General features: G+C 39.4%; 1 protein-coding gene across 1 annotated transcript in view; it reads right to left on the bottom strand.

Moving 5' to 3' along the window:
* CHN1 (chimerin 1) overlaps window positions 1-26,565 on the bottom strand; it is a 94,887-nt gene that overhangs the window by 29,521 nt on the left and 38,801 nt on the right. Inside the window, exon 7 of the mRNA XM_066189897.1 lies at window positions 18,193-18,481. Coding sequence (XP_066045994.1) covers window positions 18,193-18,481 — 289 coding nt within the window. The remainder of the gene's footprint in view (window positions 1-18,192; window positions 18,482-26,565) is intronic.

Below are 26,565 nucleotides of genomic sequence, written 5' to 3'. Positions count from 1 at the left end.
CGGCCACTCTGCCCCTTGCCTACTGGTGCTCTGCAAGCATTTGTAATCAGTCTCTGTCAGAGACAGCAGAAACGGACCCTTGATCTGACTACAGCCAAGCTTTAAACCGTGGGGCTGACCACCCTCCTGAGGTGCAGGGTGCCAGGGGACCTTTCCTTGCCTGCCTGTGCAGACCGCCGGCGCGCAGCCCTCCCTCCCCCTGCACAGGCTGCCGCACTGCCACCGCTCTCCCTGCTGCAGCAGAGGTATTTTTATCTCTCCTGAGTCAGAAACTAACGACAAGCACAGTTTGTCACAAGCTTCTGAGTGGAGTTGGTAATGTGCTCTGCCGCTGGATCACAGTGTTCCAGTTTAGCTCAGTCCTGCCAATACAGCTGAGAATTGGGCTCACTGGGAGCCCCTCTTCTGTTCTCTTGTGTGGCCACCCATACCTTCCCAACAGGTTTTAAAAATCTGCTGGGTTTCAGCCAAGGCTGGTGTTTCACTAAACACTAATCTGCAATACAACTAATAATGGAAACACTGGGTATAGATTATACAGGAGGATGCTGTCAGGCATTACTGGCTCACACAGAGGTCTGACTTAGCTCCCGGTTTCAATACAGGCAGGAGGCTGCTTGATCCATCCTATCAAGAAATACTCTTCCAACAACTACCTCAATCTGCCTGTCTTGCTTTTAACCACTCCTTTCTCCTGCAGGTGAATGCTCCTCTGGCATTTTTCTGTCCATCCTTGCAAGTGTATTAACACTCCATGGCAACAGGAGATCAAGAAAACTGAGATGACAAGTAAGAGGTGACAAAAATTGATCACTTCATCTACACAAAGTGTGAAAATAGCATGGACTCAGTGGAGGAGGAAGCAGGCAGGCTTTTGAGGTCATTCTTTCCTTTCCTTTCCTTACAGCTAAAGTCACTTCATGGTTTAATTCCCAAGAACTACATCAGGTGAAAGTCCTCATGGAACAAGGTGGTCCTACACCTGCCCCAGAGGAGTCATCCTCTCCAAACAACTTTGAGTGATAACAGACTCAGGAAGTAAGTAATGAATTCTAAAAATATTTCATTATACTTTTCTCTGTGATCCAAAATTCCTCTTATTTTTTAAAGGGAAAAAATGCATCACCAAAACTTCATATTGGAAATAAATTCTTTGAAAATGGAAATTGTTGGAAATAACACAGTGATTTTCAACAATAAATTTATTATCAGAATCAACTCATTATTTTGTGTAATTCTGCTTAAGAAGAAAGGTAAAGCAGGCTGAATTTCCCTTTCAATAGCTAGTAGAGCACATATCTGGTTTTTGGCATACTTACTCCTGAATTGTCAACTTCCCTTTTCCTAAATCTGAAGAACTGAGTTATTTTCAATGGAACTTTAGAGCCATGCTGGTAGAAACAGATCTCTGGATCCTGAAAAATTAAATCTAAGAATGCCAATAAAAAGGTAAGCAAAACTACCCAACAGGGAAAGGTCCTATCTCATGGCCGTAATTATGAAAATGCCTTATAATCTGGAAAGTAGTTATATGATTATGAATTTTAATTTTAACACTGCTTTGTTTTACAGTGCTCTAACAGAGACTGCTTATTGGTTTCACATAAATCAGCTTCCTGTTGTTCATTGTGAAGCATTTTCTGCTGTTTACAAATAAAGGAGTCCTGGGCTCACCACCTACCCTTACAGCCATTTGCCTGGGCTGTATGCTCAGAAATAGAGATTGAAAGAAAGTTCAAGCCATAAAGCTAGCAACTGAAAAATTAAAATTTATACAATTGCTTTCAGATGACACAATTTTATAATGTTTATGCTGATTCTTCTGCCATTGCCTAACTTTGGGTGTTTGGCTTTGCATAGTAATGTTTTCCTTTACACAGACCAAATCTCTTCTTTTGAAAACCAAACTGAAGAATTTCTGTTGTACACACCTTCCTGACATCAGTTTGGGTCACCAGGCAGGTCCAGATCTTTAACTTTTTAGTATGTGAGATGATAAAGTAAGAGAGAGCAAGCCACTGTCCTCAGGTAGCCCTAGTCACTGCAGAGATGAGTCATCCCTGAGAGCAAACAAGTGAAGTCAGGGACCTGGGGCTTATTTCAAATCCTGCAGGAAGCTATCCACTCACAAGACACTCTCCGGCTCCAGGCTCTCTGTGCCGTCTCTCTTGCCTGTAGCCTGCAGGTCCTGCTCCTCTTCTTGCACCTTTGGCTGGCTTTTGATTCAATGCCTGCTCTCCACCAATGGCTCCTGCACTCCCACCTGCCAGCCGTCTCCTCTCCAGAGCCTTTTCATTTTCCAACAAATTATCTTTATAACTTGCTCTGAAGTATCTGAAGATACTGTATGCTACATACTGGATGAAAAAGAGGTAAAAATCTAAAGAAGAAAGTAATTTCCTTTTCACTTTCCTAAGTCTTAATTTTTTTTTTAAATTTTATTTTTTTGTAATTGTGTGTGGCAAACATTTGCAATCACAATTGCACATGCAGGGAGCGATATGCTGTGCAGACTCCATGAGGAAGGAAACTGCAAGGCTGTCATTCTTTAATTTCAGGACGTGATTTCACAGGACTGAGGTGAACTGAAAATGGAAGCAACAGCTGAGCAACTTCTCAGCAGACCATGCAACCAGAGCAGCCTCAGTCCTGTACATTTTAGTGATTTAAGCACTAAAAAGCCACACCCAGCAACACAACAGCCTTTAAACCACGACATCTGTTTAGAGGTTCTACATTGTACATATGGACTGAAGGGAAAAGGAAAAGACTATTCAATATATTCAATACTCAATATATATTCAATGCGGTTTCAAATGTTCCCATTTGTTGTAAATCCTCAGCTGTAAGAGTGGTTCAGCTTAGGTCCACTTTCCTTACTTGTCCCTGGAGCAGTCCTTCAGGGTGCAGAAGGAACAGCTGTTCTCTGGAGCACTATTTGCTCTCAGTGTTAGCTGGATAATGTATGTGTATTTTCTGGTACTAATCTCCCAATCAGTAAGTCTTATTATGAAGCCTTCACAGAATTGATTTAAAAGTCATCCGCGACTTGCAGTAAATTCCAATTAGTCTCTCTCTGAAAGACACATTATGTAACTTTAATCCAGTCACACAGTTCAGTCGACATCGTACAAATTATCTTTCTAAATAGAGAAATCAGTGCATTCCCATTTGTTGAGTAATAAAGTGAAATTACTTCAGGGAAAAAAAAAATCCAAAACCAAACCCAAATTAAAACAGAAAATTTCAAGTCAGGTTAAGATCACAGGTCCTAGAATAACCAGATTATAATTGATCAGTTTATCCTGAAACCCATGTGCATTTCCAGTACAATGGAACGTTTAGTTTTCTGAGCACCTGGCTCCACTCTCAAACACATTATCGTGTTTTCTTCAGAATGCATGTGTAGTACACTGCAGGCTTTTCATTCTCAAATGGTATTTTCATGTTGTTATGACTAAATATGCCTTTATTGCTTCAGAATTTATATATAATATGATCCCTTCCCTGTATTTTAATAATAACCAGCAGTTACATTGCATGCATTTTTTAAAAACATCAAAGATGATGTCCTATTGTACATGTATCAAGAAACATTTGGTTTACTATGCAGTGAGCCACTGTACATTTTGCAGTATTCTGTTTCACTGTATAGCTAACTTAGCCAAACGCATATGCTCAGAAAATCCTTGCTTGTATGAACACTTTATGAGCATATTTTATGGCCTCAGTACATGATTTTCAAAAGCTAATCAGTCAGATTGTGAAACTGAGCCCAATTTCCTCAACGCTGCTCTTAGTGGAAGTTTGTTCCAAGATAAATATAACTTTTCCAGTCACATCTTTCATAGGATTGTTCTGGAGGGGAAAGAGGAGCCCAAAATTTTAAATAAAAGTGGTGATAATCTGCTTTCAGTGAATTTTCTTCACTTGTAGAATGCTAATGCCAGGCATAGCCTCTACCCACATGATATGTGCAGAGGGTAGGAATGCTATTAAAAGAAAAGTTCAGCCCGAAAGATGACATCTCAGAAGGTGGGTGGGAAGGACCATCACACAGTCTCAGCCACCAGGGACTTCTCTTGCTGCCATTTCAGCACAGTCACATTTACCTGGCACATGGACACCGTCATGCCCTCACAGTGCTCAAGTAGAATGGAATCCTCAGGCAACACAGAGCCCTGCTTTCAGTTACCCACAGAAGAGTTGGGTTTAAGTCATGGTTAAATGATGAAATCTTACTCCTGAGAAAAATTCTGGCTTTTATAACGAAGTTTACCAAATGGACTGACTTCTAACTAAATCAGACTTTCCCCACCCCCTCCAGTGAAATACTTATGGCAAAATCTAAAGAAATGGCTATTTATATTTTTGATAAAAGTGTATATGACTTCCATATTTGGTCATGAACATTTTTGTATCAAGAATTTTAAGAGAAGGTTTAAAAAATGTTTAATTGAAAATTTAATTAACAAATTCAGCCAAAATGTTGGCTTGACCTAAAGTAAAGCTGTTAAATAAAATAAAATAAATATTCAAATACAAAGTTTAAATTATGGAAAAATGTTGCCTGTTATTGCTGCTAGAAATTACTGCACCAAAAGTGAGTTCCTTCAGTATTGTATTGTGCAATGCAATTAAAGCGTATTGGCATTATTTGAGAAGACTGGATGTTCCCAGTGGTGTGCTTACCATGCAGAGCATGCTCATAAAAAAGCAGAGAGATATTAAGGGAAGCCAACAGAGAAGTTTTTCTGTAGCTTTACTCCTAAAACCTACTGGTCACTGCAGCTGATTGGCATCTGGGTTTATTTTGTTCCGAGTGGCGGACAGGTTGTAGATTTGCTCCTGGAAATTACTGATATGGGCTTTTGGAATGACAATTCCAAACTATGCACTATGCAGCATAAACCACCCATGTGACTATTCCTCTCTTTCAGTTACTGGCAAGGCAAAACTAATGACTGCTTACTTTTCTGGATAGTGGCACAAAAGCAAGGCACCTTACAGTGGCAAACACAACCCATTCTTTTCCTTGGGGGGGTGGGGATATATTTTGGTATATAACTATGGATCTACACATGGCAAAAATAAAATTTTTTCAATACCTTCAGGAAGAAGTTCTGCTTTTGATCTGGTTCTGAAGGACTTTGCTAATATCAATTGACTTGGCTTTCAGGGAGGTCAGCAACTGGCCTGCCAGTTCAGGCAATTCCAGGGGTTTCCTCAGACTCCATAGGTACAAAAATCCCACTACAGGGGTGTTATGTGGGCACGTGGTAGGGATGCGCAGAGGTAGGGCCATGATGTTGCAATCAATAATGGTGCTCACTGGGTTTTATAAGCCATAGCTACAAGTTCCTTTATGCAGCATATATAGTGATACACTTCCTCACAGAGTTACACTGTGGATGAGAAAGTGCTGTCCTGCCCTCAACCCAGGACAAGCAGGAGCCACAGGGCTCTTCCCTGCAGACACCAGTGCAAGACGTCCCCACGGCCCCAGCTGCCTCTGTTAAAATAACCCACCGCTCCAGCCTTTTCCCTAAAGACAGAGACTACCAGCCTGCTTGCAAGAAGCAGGATGTGACTGTGACAAAAGGAGAGCTGCCACCAAGCTGTGTGACACTGAGGCAGGAGATGCCAATCAAACACCATGATAAAAGCTACCCCAAAAGCTAAGACATGAGCTCCTAACTCTGACTGTGGTGAGGAAAGAAGTTCCCATGACTATGGGTTCAGTCTGAGGCATCAGCCTCAGAAACTGTCTCCTTGCTTTGTAGTAGCTCCTTACCACAGTCCCATTATTCTGCCTGAAAACAAACAGCATTAAAAGGGGGCCAACCCCAACCAAGTCTGGAAAAGTACAGAAGGAGACCAAGAACTGGTAGAGGACAGAAGGCACCACCTCCCTGCCACAGAAGGTACCCTCCCTGCATCACTGCTCCCCAGGCAAACCATTCAAGACAATTTGTGAGAAAGAAGAGAAGCATCATTAAACACTGGAATTTGTCTTCAGTAAATCCTCCAAAGACTGTCCTTTACAATCTTACTTTCTGTCCTTCTCATCTACCCTCCATCCTTCACAGTTTTGGTCCATCATATCTTCCTCCCCTCCTGCCAGGAGCCTGGGCCATGGAGGTGGTATGCTAAACAGCGTGTTAAAGCATATGCCTTGGTCAGGTACTCCTCTCCCTGGGCAAGGAAGGAGCAGAGAGGCTGGGAGGACTACTCACACAGTTTAAGTTAATTATTACCCCATGACACACTGCTAAACCGGAGTTAGAGAGATCTGTCTTGCAGCTATAAGGCTTTCAGGAAGAGGAGCTGATGAAACAAGGAGCTCTGCCTAGGGGAGCAACCCTCACCCTGGTCAGCAACACAGAGATTGTTCCTCAGCAGCTTCTCCATCTTGCTCTCACTGAGTCAGCACTTCCTATTTCAGCTGAGAGCATTGCATTTTCTTCCCATCCCTTTGTCTGCGATGTGTCTCCCTGCTGGTCTCCAGAGAGCTGTGCTGCTGTGACTGAGGCTCGACTGACATTCATTGCAGTGAAGGGTCACTCCAGCAAAAGCCTCTTGACTCATGACATGTCAAGGCAGGCTGTACTCCAAAAAGACCCTAAAAGTAATTTATAAATGCCATGTGCTCTATAGGAGTGATAGCAGTTAAAATGTAATGCAAATTGGCAGCTGCATGCATGCTCCGCTTTTGGCAAATGCTCTTTGTTACTGATATACTAAATTAAAGTGTTGTAACAGAAAACAGGTTGTTAAGACTAATCGTTTGAAACCACAAGGGACTGGTGGTTTTATTCCTCATCTGACCCATACTGTTATAAGGATTTCCTCAAATAAAAGGAAAGATAAAAATAAAAGACAAGTTTAACCATACCCTTTGATAAAGAAATAAATGTTACATTTCCTTTATAATATCCATTTAAGAATCTTATAGATAAAAGCAGTTTCTACAATCAACCTCTGTTATCTTTTTGTAACTGAAAATGTATACACTTAGGGATAATGAAAATTGTCTAACTCACAAAGTCTTTCTATTCATATATTTATTAGGTGTTTTTAAATTTTTTCCTTGTGGAATACGAGTTTTGGCTACTGGTATAACATGGACAAATGGCATGGACATTTATTTTTGTGTCTCATCAATATTTTCTTACCTGATGTATAATACTCATTTCACATTGACTGCCAGTCTAATGCATCTAATAATAGCCTTTTTTCTACATGGTAATTCAATTTAGACTAATTCAATGTATGTTATAATTGAAAACTGCAGCTCATTAATTTCTAAACACCCTTTGTATTTCAGACGACACCTGCTCCTTTGGCATAGCCTCTATTTTGAATCCATCCACTTCTTCCTGAATAAGCTGTGTTGCTATGGTACATCTGCTGTCACAGTTTCTTTCTTAATCATACTTTCAGTCCATAATCATACTAATTTAGCATAAATAAGAGTAGGAATGCAAAGTCGCCTAATCCTTCCTGAATTACCATTTGATTTGAACCCATGAGTCAAGGTGAAAATAATGTTTAACTTGAAGAAATACTGGAGCTGTCAAATGGCTTTATGCAGCATGCTTGCAAAATTTATAATGGTGAAAACCGGCTTATGGACCACCTCACTGCAGAAAAATTAAACAATGGGGTGACCCCCAGTGCTCACCAACCTCCTCAGGGACCCTGATTACCAGTTTTGTAGGTCCATGTGTGCCTATGGGCATAGCTGCACCAGTGGCTCGGGGTCTGTTCATTTTATACAGTGCAATTAGGCACACTTGGAGAATCAGATGGGCTGATCATCCTTCCAATGAGTCTCACGTGGACTCCCACTTCCTTGCACAAATCTCTATTTAAATCAAGACTGCTTTGAAACCTGCAATGAATGAAACCAGAGTGGAATTTGCAGCAGAATTAGTCTGCTCCCAAAGTCACATTATCAATTATTAACAAATTATCAGTTTATTTCCACCCATAAAGTCTTATAATCCCTGATCGCATTCTCAGAAAAGACTCACTTCACTTCTGTTGACCAGTGTTCCAATTTTCTCCTCTCCTTTTACACATATGGTTCATCTTTCCTATTTATTCCCTCGAAGTTTCCTAATTAACATTTTAAAATACTTCTGTCAGGAAAATTTTTCCTATAAGAGCAGTAAACATCCCATTTCCCTACAAAAAGCTATGTCTGTTAAAAATTCTTGAGACAGACACTCAAGAAATCATCATCTCAAATGGTCAAACACAGCATCTTTGAAACAAATTTAAATAACCACTTGATTTGAAAATGGAATGATTTTGCATGATTCAAAACGGGACTGGCAATGTACCCCCCCATCATAAATCTTGTCTATACAGAATATTTACCTTTCAAGGGAGAAGCACTGGCATGTGGACAGATCATACAACCTCTGTTACACAGGAGAGACTCTAGGGGTTTTTATTTTCACTCCCCAGCAAGTCTGTGGTTTCGTACAACATAATGGTTAGTTGATGTCTATTTTCAGTTGAAATACACTAGTCCCAGGTCCCTGTCTACACCTGGAATTTCAGATGCGTGTGGTCTTTGACCAACAGCTTTTATTTTGAGTACAGGTCACATCAAAGCTAAAAGACTAAGTTTAGGGTATATTTGCATTACTTAAATTCAGTGGAAATGAACAAAATGTTAATCTGGCTCAACCTCTTCTTTCTTTCTTAGCATGCTTTTCATCTTACCTTACAGGACAATTTTTCATTTGTACTGCCACCATCAACTAGCACTTTAAAAATGACACTGCTTATAAGATTTTTAATGCTGAAGTTGTGTGAATTTTCAATAATAAAAACAGCCCAAGAGAATGAACCCATCAGGTCCATAAAAAATTGTCCAGTAAGCTCTCAGCATGATCAGCTTACTGAACAGGGAGTCTGCCTTGAGGACTGCAGTGTGGCAGAGGTGACTGGGAGCTCCCAAGCACCAGCTGCGACCAGTGTGAGCAAGGATTTGGATGGAAGCTGGAGGGAATGAGAAGCTGTCACTTAAGAGCCTGAGCACTTGAAATTCTGTGAAACATAACAACACAGGATACTTTCTGCAATTTTGGTGCATTTGAATTAAGCATGCTGCTACTCTAATCATCATCCAATTCACAGAAACACCTGAATGCAAATGTAATTCACTATCAGATTAACTTTTGGAAATGGCTTCAAGACTTCCAGCAATGTAAAATCATCAGAAATCTTCTACCAATAAACTATTTGACACATTATATAAAGCACAGAGCTTTTAAAATGTTTCACCATTACATGCAAAATGGGAACTGGGAACAGAGTCTTTTCATATTTTCACAGAATTCCTCCAATCTCCTCTCAGGAAGGGTAAAAGCTGCTTGCCTCTAAGTGCTACTAATCTAATTCACAAATTGGGAAACATGAAAAAATTTATTAAATCACATATACATATGACTAAGGCTTAATAGAGGACATTATACTCGGTGATACTAGCTCTAAGGTTCCTTAGGCAACTTATTTCTAACTGCTTAAGCTCTAAGAAAATGCAATAATAATCCCCACTACACAGCAATATAATTGAAGTGTATTATAATATGAACTTCACTATTAGAAACACATCATCCTTTACTTGTTTTGGAAATTGTATCAAGTTGAAATTGAGGAATAGCAATACTAACATGATGAAGATTAGAGCAACAACTGAGAACTGATAACCAGAATTTTCAGTGTGGTGATTCTTATCTTACTGAAACATTAGGACTGTAGGAACACTAATTGCCAGAAGCAACACTGTTTCTAACTGCTGATGCCATGCAGAATAAAGGTTAAATATGGAAAAGTTTAATTTTCTAAAAGTTAATGATCAAAGGAAGACTTTGCAAAACTGTCAAGAGTTGCTATCTTTGCTGATGACAAGTATGACAGGTTTGAAATAATAGGAGCAAGTAGTTTGTTGAGCTCAGTAGTAAAACTGCTCTCCTTACTTTGTTCAGTCAGGAAACATTCAGCTAGAGACTAAAATTAAGCATGAGAAGCTTTAGCTGAAAATATCTTTTTTTCTTGTGAAAGATTAAAAGGAAAGAAACAAGGACCAGAACAAATCAGCTTCTGTGGCATTAACCACAGGAAAAATGTTCTTCTTTCACAGTCCAATACTTGTTTTAGGCATACCTAAGTACTTCTCTTTCTGCTACCACCTCTAAAGCAAGCATTTCACTCACTATGGGTCTTAAGCATTTGGTAACCACTAACGAATGGGCAAGTATTAGTGGAGCAGATGTGCCTGTCTATCAGGGCATTCTCTAACTGGATGAGGGTGACACATCAGACCACCACAGCTCCACACCCTTTCCATTTCTGTACAGAAGCCATAAGACATGTATTTGTACTTGGAAGCATGTAAACAGTGACCAGTGTGAAATGCTTTTCCCACTCCCATCTAAACACACAGAGAACAAACAAAAAGGAGAGAATGGAGTTTATCTGAATAAAGAGAGAGATCACAGGAGAAAATCCCTGTTAGTCAGACTCCTAGCAGAGGTTTGAACTACACAGAGCTGCAGAAGGCATAAAATGCAAGCTATTTCAGATATTAGTTCACAACCAAAGGTGCTACCAACTGCACTGCCCCAACTTCTCCTTGAGCCTCTCATGTTCTTTGAGTGACCAGACCTGACCCTGCCCAGTTTATGAGATTGGACACAATCGTAGCCCAAGGTGATTATCACCAGCTATACAATGTCACATTATAAAGTTTAAGTGAGGTAAGAAACTTGTAAATAACAAAAATTATCCTTTTATAGGGCTCTTAATTCAACAGTCCAGTCTGTTTCCTGTAGAAGTGATTAGTAATAGAAAATAATTAGGAGATGCCAGATGGGAGAAGGAGTTAAAAAAAATAAAAAGACCCCAAACTCACATAGCTAAGGAATGAGAGCAAATGAGGGAGCTGCCAGCTATCAACCCACCGCAGTCCCTCCCCATCCAGAAAGCCCTTTGTACAAGCAATAAATCAGAACCACACACCTGCTTTAGAGGCTGCTCTGGGAGAGACCCACCTTTTCCCTTCTGTAGCCACTGCATGGATTATTCAGTTGTGAGAAGGCATAAAAAGTCAAGGGTAGCTACAGGGGTTTTTTAAAAATAGGGGGAAAGAAGATTGTAATTTACTTATTGTCTATGTGGTTTCCCCACTGTACCTCTAGGTGGCCTTTCTGGAAGCCTCAAGTGTAAGGGCCACAGGGAAGGTCAGCAGCAAACTCCTACAGCGTTCTAGGACTGAAGTCAGGACAGCCCTCCATTGCTCATCCAGAGTTGAGCTGGACCTCTGTATTTCTATGTCCCAGCTGTTGAGGTCCACTAGGGTGGGAAAACTCATTCTCACCCTGAAGAGTGCCCAAAGAAAGCTATCCTCTTTGGCTCTTCAAGAGCAAAGGGAGAATCCTCCCTCCCTCCCTCCCTCCCTGTGTATCTTCTTGTACAAGCCTATCCCAGTTACAAAAGGAAATTTCTGCCAGTACATGGAAAAGAGGCTAAGGCTATACAATACTTTTGGAAGAGCATTAAAAATGTAGCCAGATGCAAACCGCCAAGAATTAGAAATCCTGAGAAGAACTGAGGTGAGGCCTTCACACTGACTGACCTCACAACACTGAGAAACACAGGAAAAGAGTAACAGTTTATTCACTGCTAATGGTTTCATTTTATCAGTAACAACACAAGCATTATACTTTAGAATTAATTGCACAGCAACTGTACTGCTTTACAGCCTTTTTAACAGTTCTGTACACTATTAATCTTACAAAAGCTCAATCAGGTACAGGGCATATGCTGAGGGCAATTACCGCACTTCTGCTGAGGGTCTGATGTGTGTGTCTGAAAGACTAGCCCCACTCGATTTCACATGGCAGCTGCTTGTCTCAGTATAATTTGACACCAAACTTTCTGAAGACTGTATCTTTGTGTACACATCTCACATGTCAGATCGCAAGAGCCACACTAAGCTGAAAAAGCAGAAAGTAACTTGAAAGGTCATCTCAGCAAGCAATGAAGTGCCTTGTACCCATGACAAAAGGCTGACGCAGGATGCTGATCCTCAGCTGTTTTCCCTCAGAACGCAGGCAACATCTCCACAGGAGTAGCATAGCAACGAGAGGTGCAGTCTCTGCATGAAATGCAGGCCGACCTAAGGCTCTCCTCACTGTCTGCAGGCTGTGGAGCCTTATTTGTTCTGACCCTTGTAATACTGGATCAGCAACATGCAATCGGGCTACCAACAGGAGCACGCAGCTTTCACTTCACGTTAATCCCCCTCATTACGGTGTAAGCGTTACATTAACGTGCTCTGGAGGTGCAGGCACAGGCAGGCAGGCGGGCAAGTCCTGCGGGGCTCACTGGAATCAGCCGGGAAGCCATTTGTAACCTGCAGGAATTAACTGAGCGCGAGCCAGAGCTGGCACCAACAGAACAAGAAAGAATTTGGCCTGGGAGAAACAGGACAACTACGTGACAGTGGAGGTCCACTGGAGGTCCAGTTAGAGACCAATACAAGTTTTGCTTCCTAAATTATCTTTTATAAGCATGAGATACTGGTAAGAGTAAACTAGATATTCTGTGTGTGACCTGGGGTTTAAATTAGCAAAGCGCACGCTTCACTTGGAAGCTCCGAATCTTAAAACAAAATCAGTTGATAGGAGCTTTTTAAGTGAATCAATTTTACTGCCATAATGAACACAAATAAGGGCTTGGGTTACTCTCGGTGATTATAAGTAGAAAAAGCACTCTGCAGTTTAGAAGAAAGAATTTTCTTCGTGCTGATGAACACTGGGCAACGTGCACTTATCTCTCCTTTCCTGGGTATTAATAAACACAGGGTTAAGTTAAAACCATACATGTTTGTAAAAACGCATTGTAACCATTTGCAGGCTTAGTTTAGACTGTAGGTGCCATAGATAATACCATACATGACACTGGTTCCCCACCAACATAAATGCTAATGCACAGAAAGGAAAGATGAGGAAGGCTGAGGCTGGGGCAATCTCTTCTGAGCATGATGTTGCTGATACGCTGGAACAGCTACCTAAAAAGTAGGCTTGCCTTTCATCCTGCTAAGAACTTTCTCAGAATTGACAAAATTGTCTGTGCTTTGAAGTCTCTGCTGAAAGATGGGCTAAACCCAGAAGAAATAAATAGAAGTTTCTGCCTTCCACAGAGTTATGTTTTATTTATAAATTACATTAAAGTTACAGAGTGATTGTCATGGACACCCGCGCAGGGACTGGAAAGGAACATTTGTGAAAAAGGAATTGACAATCTCCTCAAGTTAACCCATGGGATTCTTCAGTGCTCAGTATCCTGCATCTTTAAATGTACTTTAAGGTAAACATTCATTAGCTGCACTTCTAAAAACATTATTGCTTCATCATTAACCTTGTTACACCTATGGCTTGTTTAAATGTTGTGTACATTATACACCCATCTTTTAAGTTAATTCATGTAAATGGAAATATTTCAAATAACTTCCAGCATGAAGATTGCTTCAGCTCTCAAAGCACACTTTGCTCCCTGATTATTAAGACCAGGTCTTTTTTAGCCCCTATCAGTTCCAGAATTGACATTACTGGGCACCAAACAGTGCCATTCAAAGCTGTCTTCCTCTATCACAGACCTCGATAAGGGCACCTGTGCTTCTGTGACAGCTACTGCAGCTTCCTCAGCTACAGCTTCTTATGGGCTGTCACTGAAGATAAAATAAGCCCTGATGAAGGAAAGGTTTAAGCAGATCTTACTAACAGATTTGACTGAGAGCAAAAGTAGAAAAGTAGTAGTGCCATTAAAGAAAATATAAGTGTCAGTTTAAGGTTGGAAGGTATGACTGGTCCCTCTGTAAACACCTGAAAATATCACCCTTGATTTTGTATGCGGAGTCTGTTATGAATTTATTAGAAATGTACACAGATCACGCTTGTCTTTGTGATCTGGATTATCTTTGGTGGCAGGTATAAAAGCATATTTCCTACTAAAATTATACAGATTTACATTTTCAGATCTCCTTGCAGAGCGATGCAGAAAATCAGCCTTCTTCATTATAGAGGAAAAAATGGTATCACCAACTAAGGTAATTGAAAACAGAAAAAGAAGATTGCTTTTGTTGGGTGACTGCTGCCACAAACCTTCTCTCAATTCTTTCCATCTACAGGAATTGAATGGAATGTAGTACAGTCCAGAAGGGGTCTTTAATTGATTTGCAGCCACTAATGTTTCTTGAAGAAATAGCACATATCACTGAAGTAAACATGAATAGATGTGATTCAGTTGCTATCCTAACATTTACCCCAGCATATCATTTTGAACGACAGGATAACTCACAACTAATGATTTCATTTTTTCATAACAAATATTAAATCTTGAATCAATCAGTCATAAAACTTCTTACACATTATACATATTATAAAGAAATCAAAAACATGTCAAAATGAAAAAAAATGTTTTGCAGGGCTTTAAAGAAGGACTTTGATATATGTTTCTAGATATTTACTAATTTCTGAGAGCTACCATTTTTATAAAGTGTTTAACTGAATCAAGACATCTGCTCTAAGGTCATAATTGCCTTCGAGGTAGAGAATGTCCAGAGACCCATCAGTATTCAAAGCACAGGCAGAATACTAAATCTTATGGTACTGGGTATTATTTTCACTTCCAGACTAGGTCCTACAGATTGAACGCACATGGGAAACCCTCTTAAATCATTCTTAGCTCTCTCTTAACACACAGGCCATGATGGCCCCACAATTGAGTTCTGAACAATTTGCAAACTGTTTTGAGAACCAGCACCACCTTTTTAGCACAACAGCTAAAATGTCTAATTGGGACATTCAAGCAGGACAAGAACTCTACTGTTTTCATTCTCTCCTCCTCCAGTTTTCGCTGGAATATTTAGTAATTCCATCAAAGGTTATGAAAAGCATTAAATCATTAACCTGGAATTTTAACTTTTAATGTATACTTGTACAGGCTATGCAGTCATATTCTTTCTCATAATCTGTGAAGCACATCTGTGCAGCAGATTATATTCTCATGCTTTTCCCATTAAAAATTGCATCTTAAATCATGCCACAATATGGTCTCTTGCACAAATCAGGAGTATTGCAATCTGTCTTACAATTCTTATCTAATGATTGCATAAGTTTTGACTTTTAATCTCTTACAGTCTTTAAATCTTTCCCCTCTACTAGGGCTCATTTTTAATATATTGCAAACGAAAAGTGTCACCCAACACACACGGAATTATTCTACCATATATTAATTACAGAAAAGAGCAGGGAACAAATAAAGTATTACAGGTGCCTGCTGGGAGGCATCTAACACAAAATGCAACATTTCCTGCTACTGCCCCACACCAAACTGAAGACTGGCTGAATGCCCTTTAATATTCCATTCTCAGGCTTGGGGTGTATTCTCTAGCTGCCCAGTTTCCATGGCAGAAAGTGAGACTCCATTCCCACCAGCTGTTCCACAGGCTCTGACTGTGTTTTTGTGTCTTCTTTCCTTCTTGTGAAGGACTTATATTCCATACACCATCCACACATGATTGGGCAACAGTCACAGGCACAAAATTTAGATTTGTATCTGAACAGCCTCAGAGTCTGCAAATCTGGGAACGTATTTTAGCTCAGGATGATCATGTTAAAGACCCAGACTTCCTTCTCTCTTTACAGAGGAAGAAGCATACAGTGCAGGGAGAAGCTGTGTGACTACATTACAAAACTGATAGAGATGCATTAATTGCCAAATGCTGTACACACTGAGGAAATTTTCATCCTCACTATGGGGCTAATGGGCACACATATCTTGCTGCTTGACTCATAAGACAATGTTTTTTCATGTTGAACCCTGAACAATTTTCTTTGGTTCATTGCAATTCAATATTTTCTTCATACTGGACAACAGGAATCAACCTGCCACCCCTGCCACCAAAAAGAAAGAAAAACTACTAGACCTATTTATTAATGGCTGCGTGTTCCAAATGCTGAGGTTGCTAGTAGGATCAGGTGTTGGACATGGGGCTAAATGCCTTACTTTCCTTGGAGATTTGCTGGGCGAAGTGACATGCAGGAAAATCTGTGCCGTCTTCCCACCAAAACCCTGAGAGGTGCAAAGACAGCCAAGATGTCACCTCTGTGCCACTCCATAGTGAGAAAGATCACACTGTACTGTCCCCATGCAGCCACAGATAGCAATCCCAACTGGACAATGACTCAAAAAGTAAATTGAAATCTCCACATTTAATTATCCTGTGATGTCTGTGTGCCTCAGTGTGTTCACATCAATATAGTTCCAAGACAAAATAAAGAAGAGTATTAAAACCTGGGCTTCAGGACTGAAAATACCACTACTGTTGAACTGTTTTGTAGTTGTAGCCCCTTTAGACACTTGTAAATTCCAGATGAAGAGAGTGGGATGCTGAGATTGTGTCTAACCTGTCGAAAGGTTTTTCACATAAAATTTCAATCTTTGAGAAATATTCAATAGTCCTTGAGCTATTTAATGAAAAATGTTTCAAAATAGTACGTATACCATATTGGTGAGTGACATAAAACAATGTAATCCATGGAAAAAAACAGCATTCTTCAACACTAATCATTGAAATCCCTTTACTATGAAACTGTTACATCAATCTAAAAAATGTAACAGAACAGAGTTCTGCTGTCACTTGAAAGTTTCTAAATGCAGGAAGAGTTAATTTTACCAAAGAAACCCAAAGTGGTTCCAGAAGACTTAGAGAAGATTTTTTTCCCCAGGCTTTGCATTATAATAAACTGTCTAGGATAATATGCAAAAAAAATCCTTTTGAAACAGCACACTGGAGGCAGAGGCTGTCAGGAACTGTAAGTGATAACTCACCCTTCTACTACTGGTACCTAGCAGGCAAGAAATTGGATATTAAATGTGGTCAGCTAGCCTCAATATCCCAGCAGTATTTCTTTTGTCAAAATGATCTGATAACAGTGAAGATTCATACTTTAAGCTAAGTTGGGTGCTTCATCTCTCAGCAAATTCAGTGCAGAATGACAGATTCTGCTGAAGGAGGATTTGAAGGACCAAAGCTATGATCCTCTCTCTCTGTGGACTCTGCATGGAGCTTAGTTTCACTGTAACAGTCATATGCTGGAAATTGTCAGTCACACCTTTCCTCCACACCCACAAAAACTAAAATCACATATTTCTGATTGGAGAGACAAAAGATCCCAACTAAGGTTAGCATTTCTTCTACAAACTATAAGCATATTACATAGTCCTAATGTATATAATTCTGAAGTTTGTGAAGTATTATACATGCACTAACACCTACAGGCATGTAAAAATAACTTTAAGAAAAGACTTTCATTTGTCAGATTTTCAATAAACAAAGTATTTCATTTAACACAACAGAATTTACATTATGGTTTCCTTTTATGTTTAGTCTCTGAAACACAAATGAAATTTCAGGCAGCTGCTTTGTCTGCCCAGTACATTCCCAACCTCCTTTAATATTTTTATGTTCACCGGTTCTAAGATTTCTTCTTCATTTTTCTTTTATAATCCAGGATGCAATTACTTCTCAGCTGATACTGCAACTCTCTGATGAGAGCAATCCCTCTTTGTAAGTCTGGCTGAGGCCAAAAATAGCTCTGTCAGCTTCTGACAGGCTGAACTTAGCCAAGTGAAATGTTTTAACATTTTACCAACTTAATGAACAGTCTTATTTATAATGTGGACACCTTTACTGTCGTTATATGCAGACTGCTAAATAGATTATGGAATGCATTTGTTTGGGGAAAGCTGAATATATTATTAAATAAAATGCAATTGTCTTATACACTGTAAACAATTTTAAGATTAAATATACTTTGCCCACTTGAAATAAAGGAGTGGCTTAATGGTAACATCCATAACTGTAAACACTTGAAGAATCACAGTGACAAATAACTAACCTTCAAATCATGAAAATTTGCAATATGGAAAAATTACCATTACAAAACTCTATAACCAGTTTAAATATTACTGTTAATGTAACACTAGAAATAACTATGTAGACTAAATAGCTGCAGAGACCTTTAGTGCTTATAATAGAGGGGAAAGGTTAAAAGTACAAAATAAAAAGTCTAACAGAAAAAAAAGTGTGGGTTAACAATTGCTTACCCTCTTTTCTGCTACCTCATCCTCTCCTGTAGACTCTTTGCCATCGTGTTCATCTCTCAGGGTTGGCATATGCTTTTTGTGTGCTGGCTCTCTGTTTAAGGTTGTATATCCTATGTGTTCATAAATTGGATTAATTGTCATCTTGGAAATGTATTCAGCTGCCTTCGTTTCAATATAAAGAGTAATCAATCCATCTGTCACCAGGTCATGGATGGACTCAAAACGTTTCTCCCCAACAAAGTGTTTTCCATCGTAGTAGAGTCTGAAGTTTCTGGTTTGACTTCCAAATCTGCCTCAATGAAATGGGAAAGTTTTTTTTTTTAAAGAACAGCAAGCAGAAGAAATAAGACTAAGCAAGCCTTTGCAAACAATTAAAAACACTTTATCACTTAAAGCTATGACTGTGCACTGTGTCTGGTCCAGCCGAGCTGGGGAACTGCTACTTAGCACAGATAGGAAGGAGAGATCAACAACAACTGCAGATGGATAGCCAAAACAGTTACTGTCCCAGAACGAGCTGTTTGTTCTTGTAATCTTTTAGCCTTTCCATTATCTATGGAAAAATTGAAAAATTACTTCACACTCTTTATGGCTTTTTTTAGTGCTTCACTACTTTATCACTGTAGTCAATTTGCCTGGCTCTGATATGAAGAGTTCTCATAATAGAGTCCTCTATTACCGCCGATCAATACAGAGTTTTGATGCCGTCTCAGACCTCTGCTCCCCTGCTTGCTTGCAGGAAGAGGCCATTCAAGGTTCAGCTGAGCTCCAGTGCCAACAATTACACTGAGGCAGAACTGCTGCCAGAACTGGAGCAGCACAGGACAAAATGGCACAAGGGCAAGCATTCTTTATTCCTGGCCAAAGGCCCAGAACTAACTCTTCAAGCTTTGTACAAAAGTCCTTCTGTGTTATGCTTGTTAAGTCCCAAGTTTCAAGCAAATCTTTGTAATATACAGGATATATAACACGAAAGCTATCCAACACCAGCCATTCTGCATCAGGATGGAACAGCATTTTGATACAGGCTCTTAGCAACCATAAGAATGCTGAATATACTTGAATAGTAGCATATTTTTAAAAACTGCACTTAGAATCCGCAACCATTTTCTGCCTCAAAGCAGTCTAAACATGTGAAAACACACCAGTGTTTGCACTTGGCAACATCTTCTGTGGAGAAGATGGTGGCAAGAAGCTGCTTTCACAGCTCACTCCAGTGTTGCTCCTTGGTCAAAAAGCAGTGAGGGTATTGGGCCCCTTATGAGGTCAGATGTGCCAAATAAGTATTTAGAACTAAATTTGAAAGGATGGATTGGTTTCCCCTTACAATCAAATGCTTCATTGGAGATGTTAAGGAACACAGTAAATAATGATACTTTGCTGAAGTGGCTCCTCTTCTCAGCGGGGCCTTGCCAAACAGGGGAAAGCATAATTTTAGACCTTGCCTCAGGTGAAATATTGCATTCTTCTTGCAAATATGGACAAAAAAATACATGGTTCTGGAATCTGTATTTTTTTTCTCTGTTCCACATCAAAATGCCAAACCTTCCCATTGCCCTGTCAACAGTCTGCAACTTCAGAAGCTGCTATTTCTACATAACACTCATATGTAAATGGAATCTGTATCCTGCTCAGTAAGGAAAGGGGACACATTGTGTAGGAGCTACATGGGCATTTTCCTGCAGATTAACTGGTACTTCCACGCATATTTTTATGTCACACCAAGTAAAAGTCCATTGAATCAAACGTGAGAAATTACAAAATAACAGAAAGAAATAAATTTTTACTCAATGCTAATTTCATCAAAAGATGCAGTTCTGGGTGAATACAAGTCATTCAGAAAGTAGAAAGATAATGTCCTAAGTTATAGCAGAAGGGGTAGATATATTCAGACTTACTCTTCAGGGCACCTTTATACTCAACACAGTGTATGGCAAACAAGCTTTGACCACAAAACGTCCTCTTTATACACCCTTGACTATCAGAGAAGTCCACATGAGCCAATAGTGCTCAGCACTTTGCAGTGCCAAAGTGACCTACCTTCACTGTCATCTGCTCAAGTCAGGGGGAATAAGGCACATTGAGCACATACAAGCACCTCGATGGTTCTCACTTCATCAGGAGAATCAAGTAAGTTTGAAGGTGAAGAATAATGGGCCTTAAATGACAATATACATTAGAATTCTTATATTAAGAAATGCAGGTGAACTGCTGCTCTAATCAGTAACATCTGCTCTGACTACTTAAAGCAGAGTTTTAAGCAAGCTGGAGGTCACTCATGGCTCTTAGTTTTCTAGAAAAAAAAAGTATTACACTAATTTTATCAAGAGAGGATAAGGCACAGAAAAGCATTGCAAGGCTTATTATGAAGTACACATAGTGTCTTGATTTTAGCAACATCCCTCAAAGTCTAAAACCAGTCTTGTCTGGTTCTGAAGAACAAGATAACCAAATGCAGAAAACAAATGGAACTTCTTAAAAGATTAGTTGTCTTTCCATCAGGGTCAGAAGGTGCACCCTCCTACCCCAGGTATGTTTTACTGAGCAGCCCCTACACTGTAGGTCTGTTCAGACTGCTGGGCATGAAGTGTGTCGTTAACAGATACTGTAAGGAATAGAGTTTACAAGAGATGAATGGTTTGCCCTTATCTAATTTCCCATGTTCCAAATCAAGTTTTTTTCTCTATCCTTTTCTAGTTGGATATGTTGTGGAGAAAGGTACTGGTTTTCAAATAGAATCCTACTAGTAACAAGGAGATAAACCCCCCAAATCCCCACAAATCAATGAAACACCAGTCTTTTGCAAAGACTGTACTGTCAATAACATGTCTCAGAATCCTCTTTTATTTCTTTCAAACTAATTTAAATTTTTTCCTGACCACACAACAACATGATTTTTATCAAATTATTACATAAAAACAAAAATACACGTTCGATTGAAAATTATTAATAAAGATTTAATCTTCAGTCTTACTTAAAACTATGGTTTAAATTTTTCCATTAGCAAGACTATTTCCTTATGTTTACTTTCTGTAACATTCCTGCAGCCTAGTTAATTATGCATCACCGTGGCAACTAAGTAGAGCCAAGATCTGATATTTCAACTGCCTGATGCTCTCCTCCTAAAGGCAAATACTAGCACCAGCACCAGCTGCTTTTTGTTTAATAAGTAGAAAGTGGGACACAGATAAAGTATGTTCTCTTTTGGTTTATACAGGGGAACATTAGATGTTTTTCCAAGGAAAAGAATTAGACCTTTGACATGTCAAACAGTCTCATTGTGTCTACTGTGCATTTGTTTGCAAGCAGCAGGGCTACAGATAAAAGACTTTTTTTATTCCAAGTTGTCTGAAAAGCAATCACTGTCTAGTTCCTTCAGTTGCCAGTGGGGCAGAGTAGATAACGTGGGAAAATGTATTAAACTGTAGAGCAAATGGGGCTGGTAATAAAGGATAATAAAGGACTGAGGGGTTGAATCAGGTACCATACCATGAAAGACAGGCCTCAGAATCAGCCACCTACCTGTATGCAGCATTCACTAAAGAAACAAAAGGAAGAAGTGAAGGATTGAGTGCACAGACACACTCTTACCATCTGAGAAGATGAATTTTATAGTCCACATACAGAATTGTACAGTAGCTATTCACCACTTTCACAGGCTATTTTATGATGAGAAGAATTTCTAGACAAAGCATTGTTTAGAATGTGTAGATGCAACCAAATGACAAATTAACACCCCTCAGGACTACTTCTGTCCTCCATAATTTCAAGTAACTTCATACACCGAACTGGGAAAACTTAAGTCTGAGCCTAAAGGTCACTTGGATTTAACCTTCCCTTGGAGAGAGTCTTAAGGTGCTTTGCAGCCAGAAGACAGAAGCCTTTCTTAAAATTAGGTGCCAGAATTTCAGTTGTCTTATGAAAACTCTCAGCCAACACTTACGACTAGAGTCTTGACACTCCATGAAAAGCTGCAGGAATATAAGGAATCTTGCAATCATGAATGTCTATTAATCATGCTGTGTTCTTGGGAGTGAAAACTAATTATTCCACAGATCTTTTTTTTGGCCCATCTCCTTGTCAAAGAGAGACAAGCCTTGCATGCAGCCAAAACCTCTTCTACACAATTATCCCTGAAGGTCTCCAGCTCTTGAGAGCAGCTAATTTTTTTTTCTAATATTCACTGGCAACAACATCTCTGACAATGGCCAGGGAACCGCGGAACTTGCCAACTTCCAAGAATACCTGCCTGACACATAACATAGTTTTCAAAACCTGAGCAGTATTTTACAAGAACACAATATGCATAAATGAAATCAAATGCATTAGGGGTTGATAGAAATGGAGACAAAAAATCCTCGCTGATATGGCAGGGAGGGGTGGCAGAGTACAGTCACCACGGATAGTTTTCCAGAGCTATTTGGAAGGGCAGTACTGGCTAGCTGACTGTTGCTTGATGAACATTAATTTAGTGTAAAGTTATCCCTAAAACCTGGTAACACCCATGCTGAATGCATGATAGTTGAGTTCAGCATGGAAAAAGTATGGCATACGTCAAAAGAGAAAACATCTTGGACCTGGTACTGCAACGTGTCTATCCCCTGCCAATGCAGACACAACCTTTGACTCTCTCTGCCTAACCTGGATCAAATGAAAAAGTTCAGAGCTTGTACTGTATCACTGACAATAGCTTCCCAGCAGCCTCTCTCAACCGAGGCTGAGGATACCATCGCCCAAATGTCCTTGTCCAAGACAGAAAACAATACTGCATAAATAATGTGCCAACAGCAGGCAGTGAGGACCAGAGCAGTGGTGCTTCCCTGTGGATCATAAGCACTGTCAGGGACCAACCAACTGCTCTGGGGCATCAGCAGTAGGCAACAGTCGCTGAAAACAATGAAGAAAAGATGTAACCAGCTCTTGGCACCTGTAATAGAGCATTGCACAAATAAATCTAACAAAATTAGAAAAGAATTCCTTTGCTTCAGTGTATTATTTTACCATTAACAGCTGATTTTCACCATCTTAAAATTTTGAAAAAATGTCAGGGGATCAAGTACTATGTATGCTATTAATACGCAGTAAGATCACTTAATACTTAAGGCAAATGTGACAGTTCTTGATCAGTGGTAAGCATGTGAAAATAATCTGTTTGGTTTGAACAGATGCATTACCTCTTCTTAGTACTATGCTTGCATGCCATATTCCATCTAAACTTATATGAATTGCTGGGATTGATTTGATTATTGAATCATAATCAATACCAATGTTTTGGGCAATGTTTTACTGTCTTTTCTACCTGATGAAAGTTCCATGCTTCCTGGAAAAAGACTGACTGTGGTTAGTAGTTAAGACACATTTGAATTCTGCATGCACATAGGAATGTATTAAAAGCCTGGTATCTTCTCTTTACATGAGAGCAATATTTGGAGACCTATGCCAGCTTGCCTGGATAAAGATCATCTGGAAATGTCACTAGCAGGAATGTTACTAACTTTCACAGTTTCCTAATACATGAAGAATGCTTACCAAATTTTTTAAAGAAATGTTCTTCAAGAGTTAATTTTACCATGTGACTTCATGCTACAGAGAGCTTTCATATTACTTTAAAATAGAACTTTGTTTTAATTAATCTAAATTAAGGTATCAACCCTACCACTGTCTGCTCAGCAAACTTCAAAATGTGCATGCAAATTTTACTCTATGTAAAACATTTTCATTTTAGGTTATATATGGTACTGTTTTTCTGGTATATTTTGAAGTAGAACAACATCAGAAATGTACCAGGAATTCCACTGCAGTTGTGTACTATGGAGAGAAAACTGCCATGGCATAATGCTCAAACATGTTCATTTTTGTTTCACTTAGCACAGCTTTTCCTACAAGGCCTTAAGTTCACAGAGACAAGGAATGGTTGGAAAGGCACCTTTAAAGGTGGTCCAGTCCAACCCCCTTGTAATAAGCAGTGATGTCTTAACCTAGACCAGGATGCTCAGAGCCCCGTTCAATGAATTTTTCCAGGGATGGAACATCTGCTACTTCTCTGGCCAACCTGTTTCAGTGCTTCACCACTCTCATAATAAAAAAATTTCTTTTGTATAAACTCTAAATCAACCTTCTTTTTAGTTTACAAGTCACTCATGACTGTCGTATTTCACTTTTGTTTCTATAGACTTTCTCACGCTAAAAGCAACTTGCTCCTAATTTATCCTATTAAAACAATGTGGATATTTTAATTCAGTATATCAAGGAAACCAGAGTGGAAGACATCAAGTCAAAACCCAAAGAAATGTTCTTATTGTAAAATAGATTTACAAGTCCAGAACCACTCCAGTCTCCAGTTTTTGGAAAGCAAAGTGGAACAACATTGTTTTTGCTGTTGTTCCTGTTTATTTGGGGTTTTTCTAAGGTATGTGGCAGGTTGTTGTTCAGGGTCTCAAGAAAACCCAAATTCACTTAGATTTAAAAAAAAAACCAACTATAATAAGATTTCTGTTCCAGAGAGATTTTGTCAAATCTGATTTGCCTTAAGCCACTGCTAATTCAAATCTTACAATGCAGGTTTACTTAACTTACTTAAAGGTATTACAGAATCAGCTATTCACTTAACTTGTTTTCTCAGTGTATTCTACCTCTAATCTTCTAGTACTCGCTCATCACTTCTCTGCAAACAGTGAGATTCACCAATATACTCATCCTGCTTTCTAAATGGCTTTTCCTCAAAGCTGCATTCCTTTACAATAAACAAGCATAGTAACATAAAATGAAATGGTTCCTGCATACGTAACATGCATTGTTACAATTCTTGGGGCTACTAACAGGTCATCAATGAAGATTAACAGCTTTTTTATTATTATATTCTGGTTTTTTAGAATACAATTTCTTCTTTTATGCAAGTGCAGCAATAAATGGGGCAGATGTCAATTTATTACTGAGACTGTTTGAGTTCATTTATTCATGTCAAGATATAAAAAAAAATTAGCTTGATTTTCTTTCTTGCACTTATCAAATCAGGAGAAACCATACTGAACTCAGCTGAGCTTCACCAAGTATAAAGGAGGGAGAAGGAAAACTGGGCCAGATAACACTTATTGCTGTCAGTTGTTTTGGTGTTTGAATAATTAATAAATGTTTTGATGAAAACGATTATGACATTAAACAACAATGTAAGGCTATTGTGTGTTATCTTGGAAACATCTCTATAAAGCACCCACAGTATCTACAGCTGATGAAGTACCGAAATAAAGGTGTTGCTCCAAATATGAAAATTTCTAGGTATGTATTTCAAAAATATATAAAAGAAGAGGCCAATCAAAAGAACTAACTTGAAGATAGATTACTACTTAGCATTTTCTAAAAGCAGTAGAGAAAAAGAAGCATTCCAGTAGAACTTGCAGAAGACAGAAAAGATGTGTATGCTTTGACAGGAGAGGACAACACAATGTACTTGCATACACAATTTAATTATCAACTGATTGCATTACGATTTGATGTTTTCAACCATTATTTCAACTCCAACAGTGCCTAGAAGCATCAAACCAGGCAGACATTATGCAGCATAAAACCAGCAAATCCCAACACAGATTCCTGCTCAGGAGCTGTGACTGGGGGTAGTCTGAGAGATGGGGTACAACTTTCAGTCTGTCTAGGCCATTTTTAAGATATCCTAGACTTTTGTACTGAACAAGCATGGGAGACAGCAGAGAAAACATCTCCTCTAAGGGAGAAATGAGGCCTAAAGCCAAGTCATATATGAAGCCAAGAAGTGAGCCCAGACCTTCTGAGCTCCACCACGGTATCTCACCACAAGTCCAATGCCTCTGTGTCCACCAGATCACAGCAGACCTTTGTGGCACAGCAGGAACTACAGCCAGGGTGAAGGACATGGCATCAATAGAAAACGAGCTGTGCACGCTGAGCACAGGCATCTCTTGGACAAGCTCTCCCAAAAAAGTTCACAACACGCTGAAGCAGAGAGTATTCCTCTGAGAACTGCTGAACTTAACATTAGCAGGAGAAAGACTGCAGTAAACTGAATTGCCAAAGATAAATTAGACACTCTAGCCAAAAGAAAACAGAGCTGACAACAACAACAGATGGGAAGAGGCGGGAAGGAGAACAGGAACACAGCAAGAAGACGTGAACCATAAGGAAAAAAGCATTCTAGTCTGTGGGAGGACCTAGGTAGCCAGCTAATTACTCATTAAGTTTAGTAGCTATTTATTGTTTTTCTAAATACTTAAGTGAAGCCATTTCAGTAGTGCCCAGGTGCACTTACATAAGGCAGGTGACAAGCAGACACCTCAGTTGTTTATTGATAGCTGAACCTTTCATGTTATTGACAAACTAACAGAGTAAATTATTTACTGTGAA

This window comes from Chamaea fasciata, unplaced genomic scaffold (assembly GCF_029207755.1).
Source record: "Chamaea fasciata isolate MVZ Bird 193981 ecotype frontalis unplaced genomic scaffold, bChaFas1.0.hap1 SCAF_8, whole genome shotgun sequence".
Lineage (NCBI taxonomy): Eukaryota > Metazoa > Chordata > Aves > Passeriformes > Sylviidae > Chamaea > Chamaea fasciata.
This window is presented reverse-complemented; position numbering and strand designations above follow the sequence as displayed.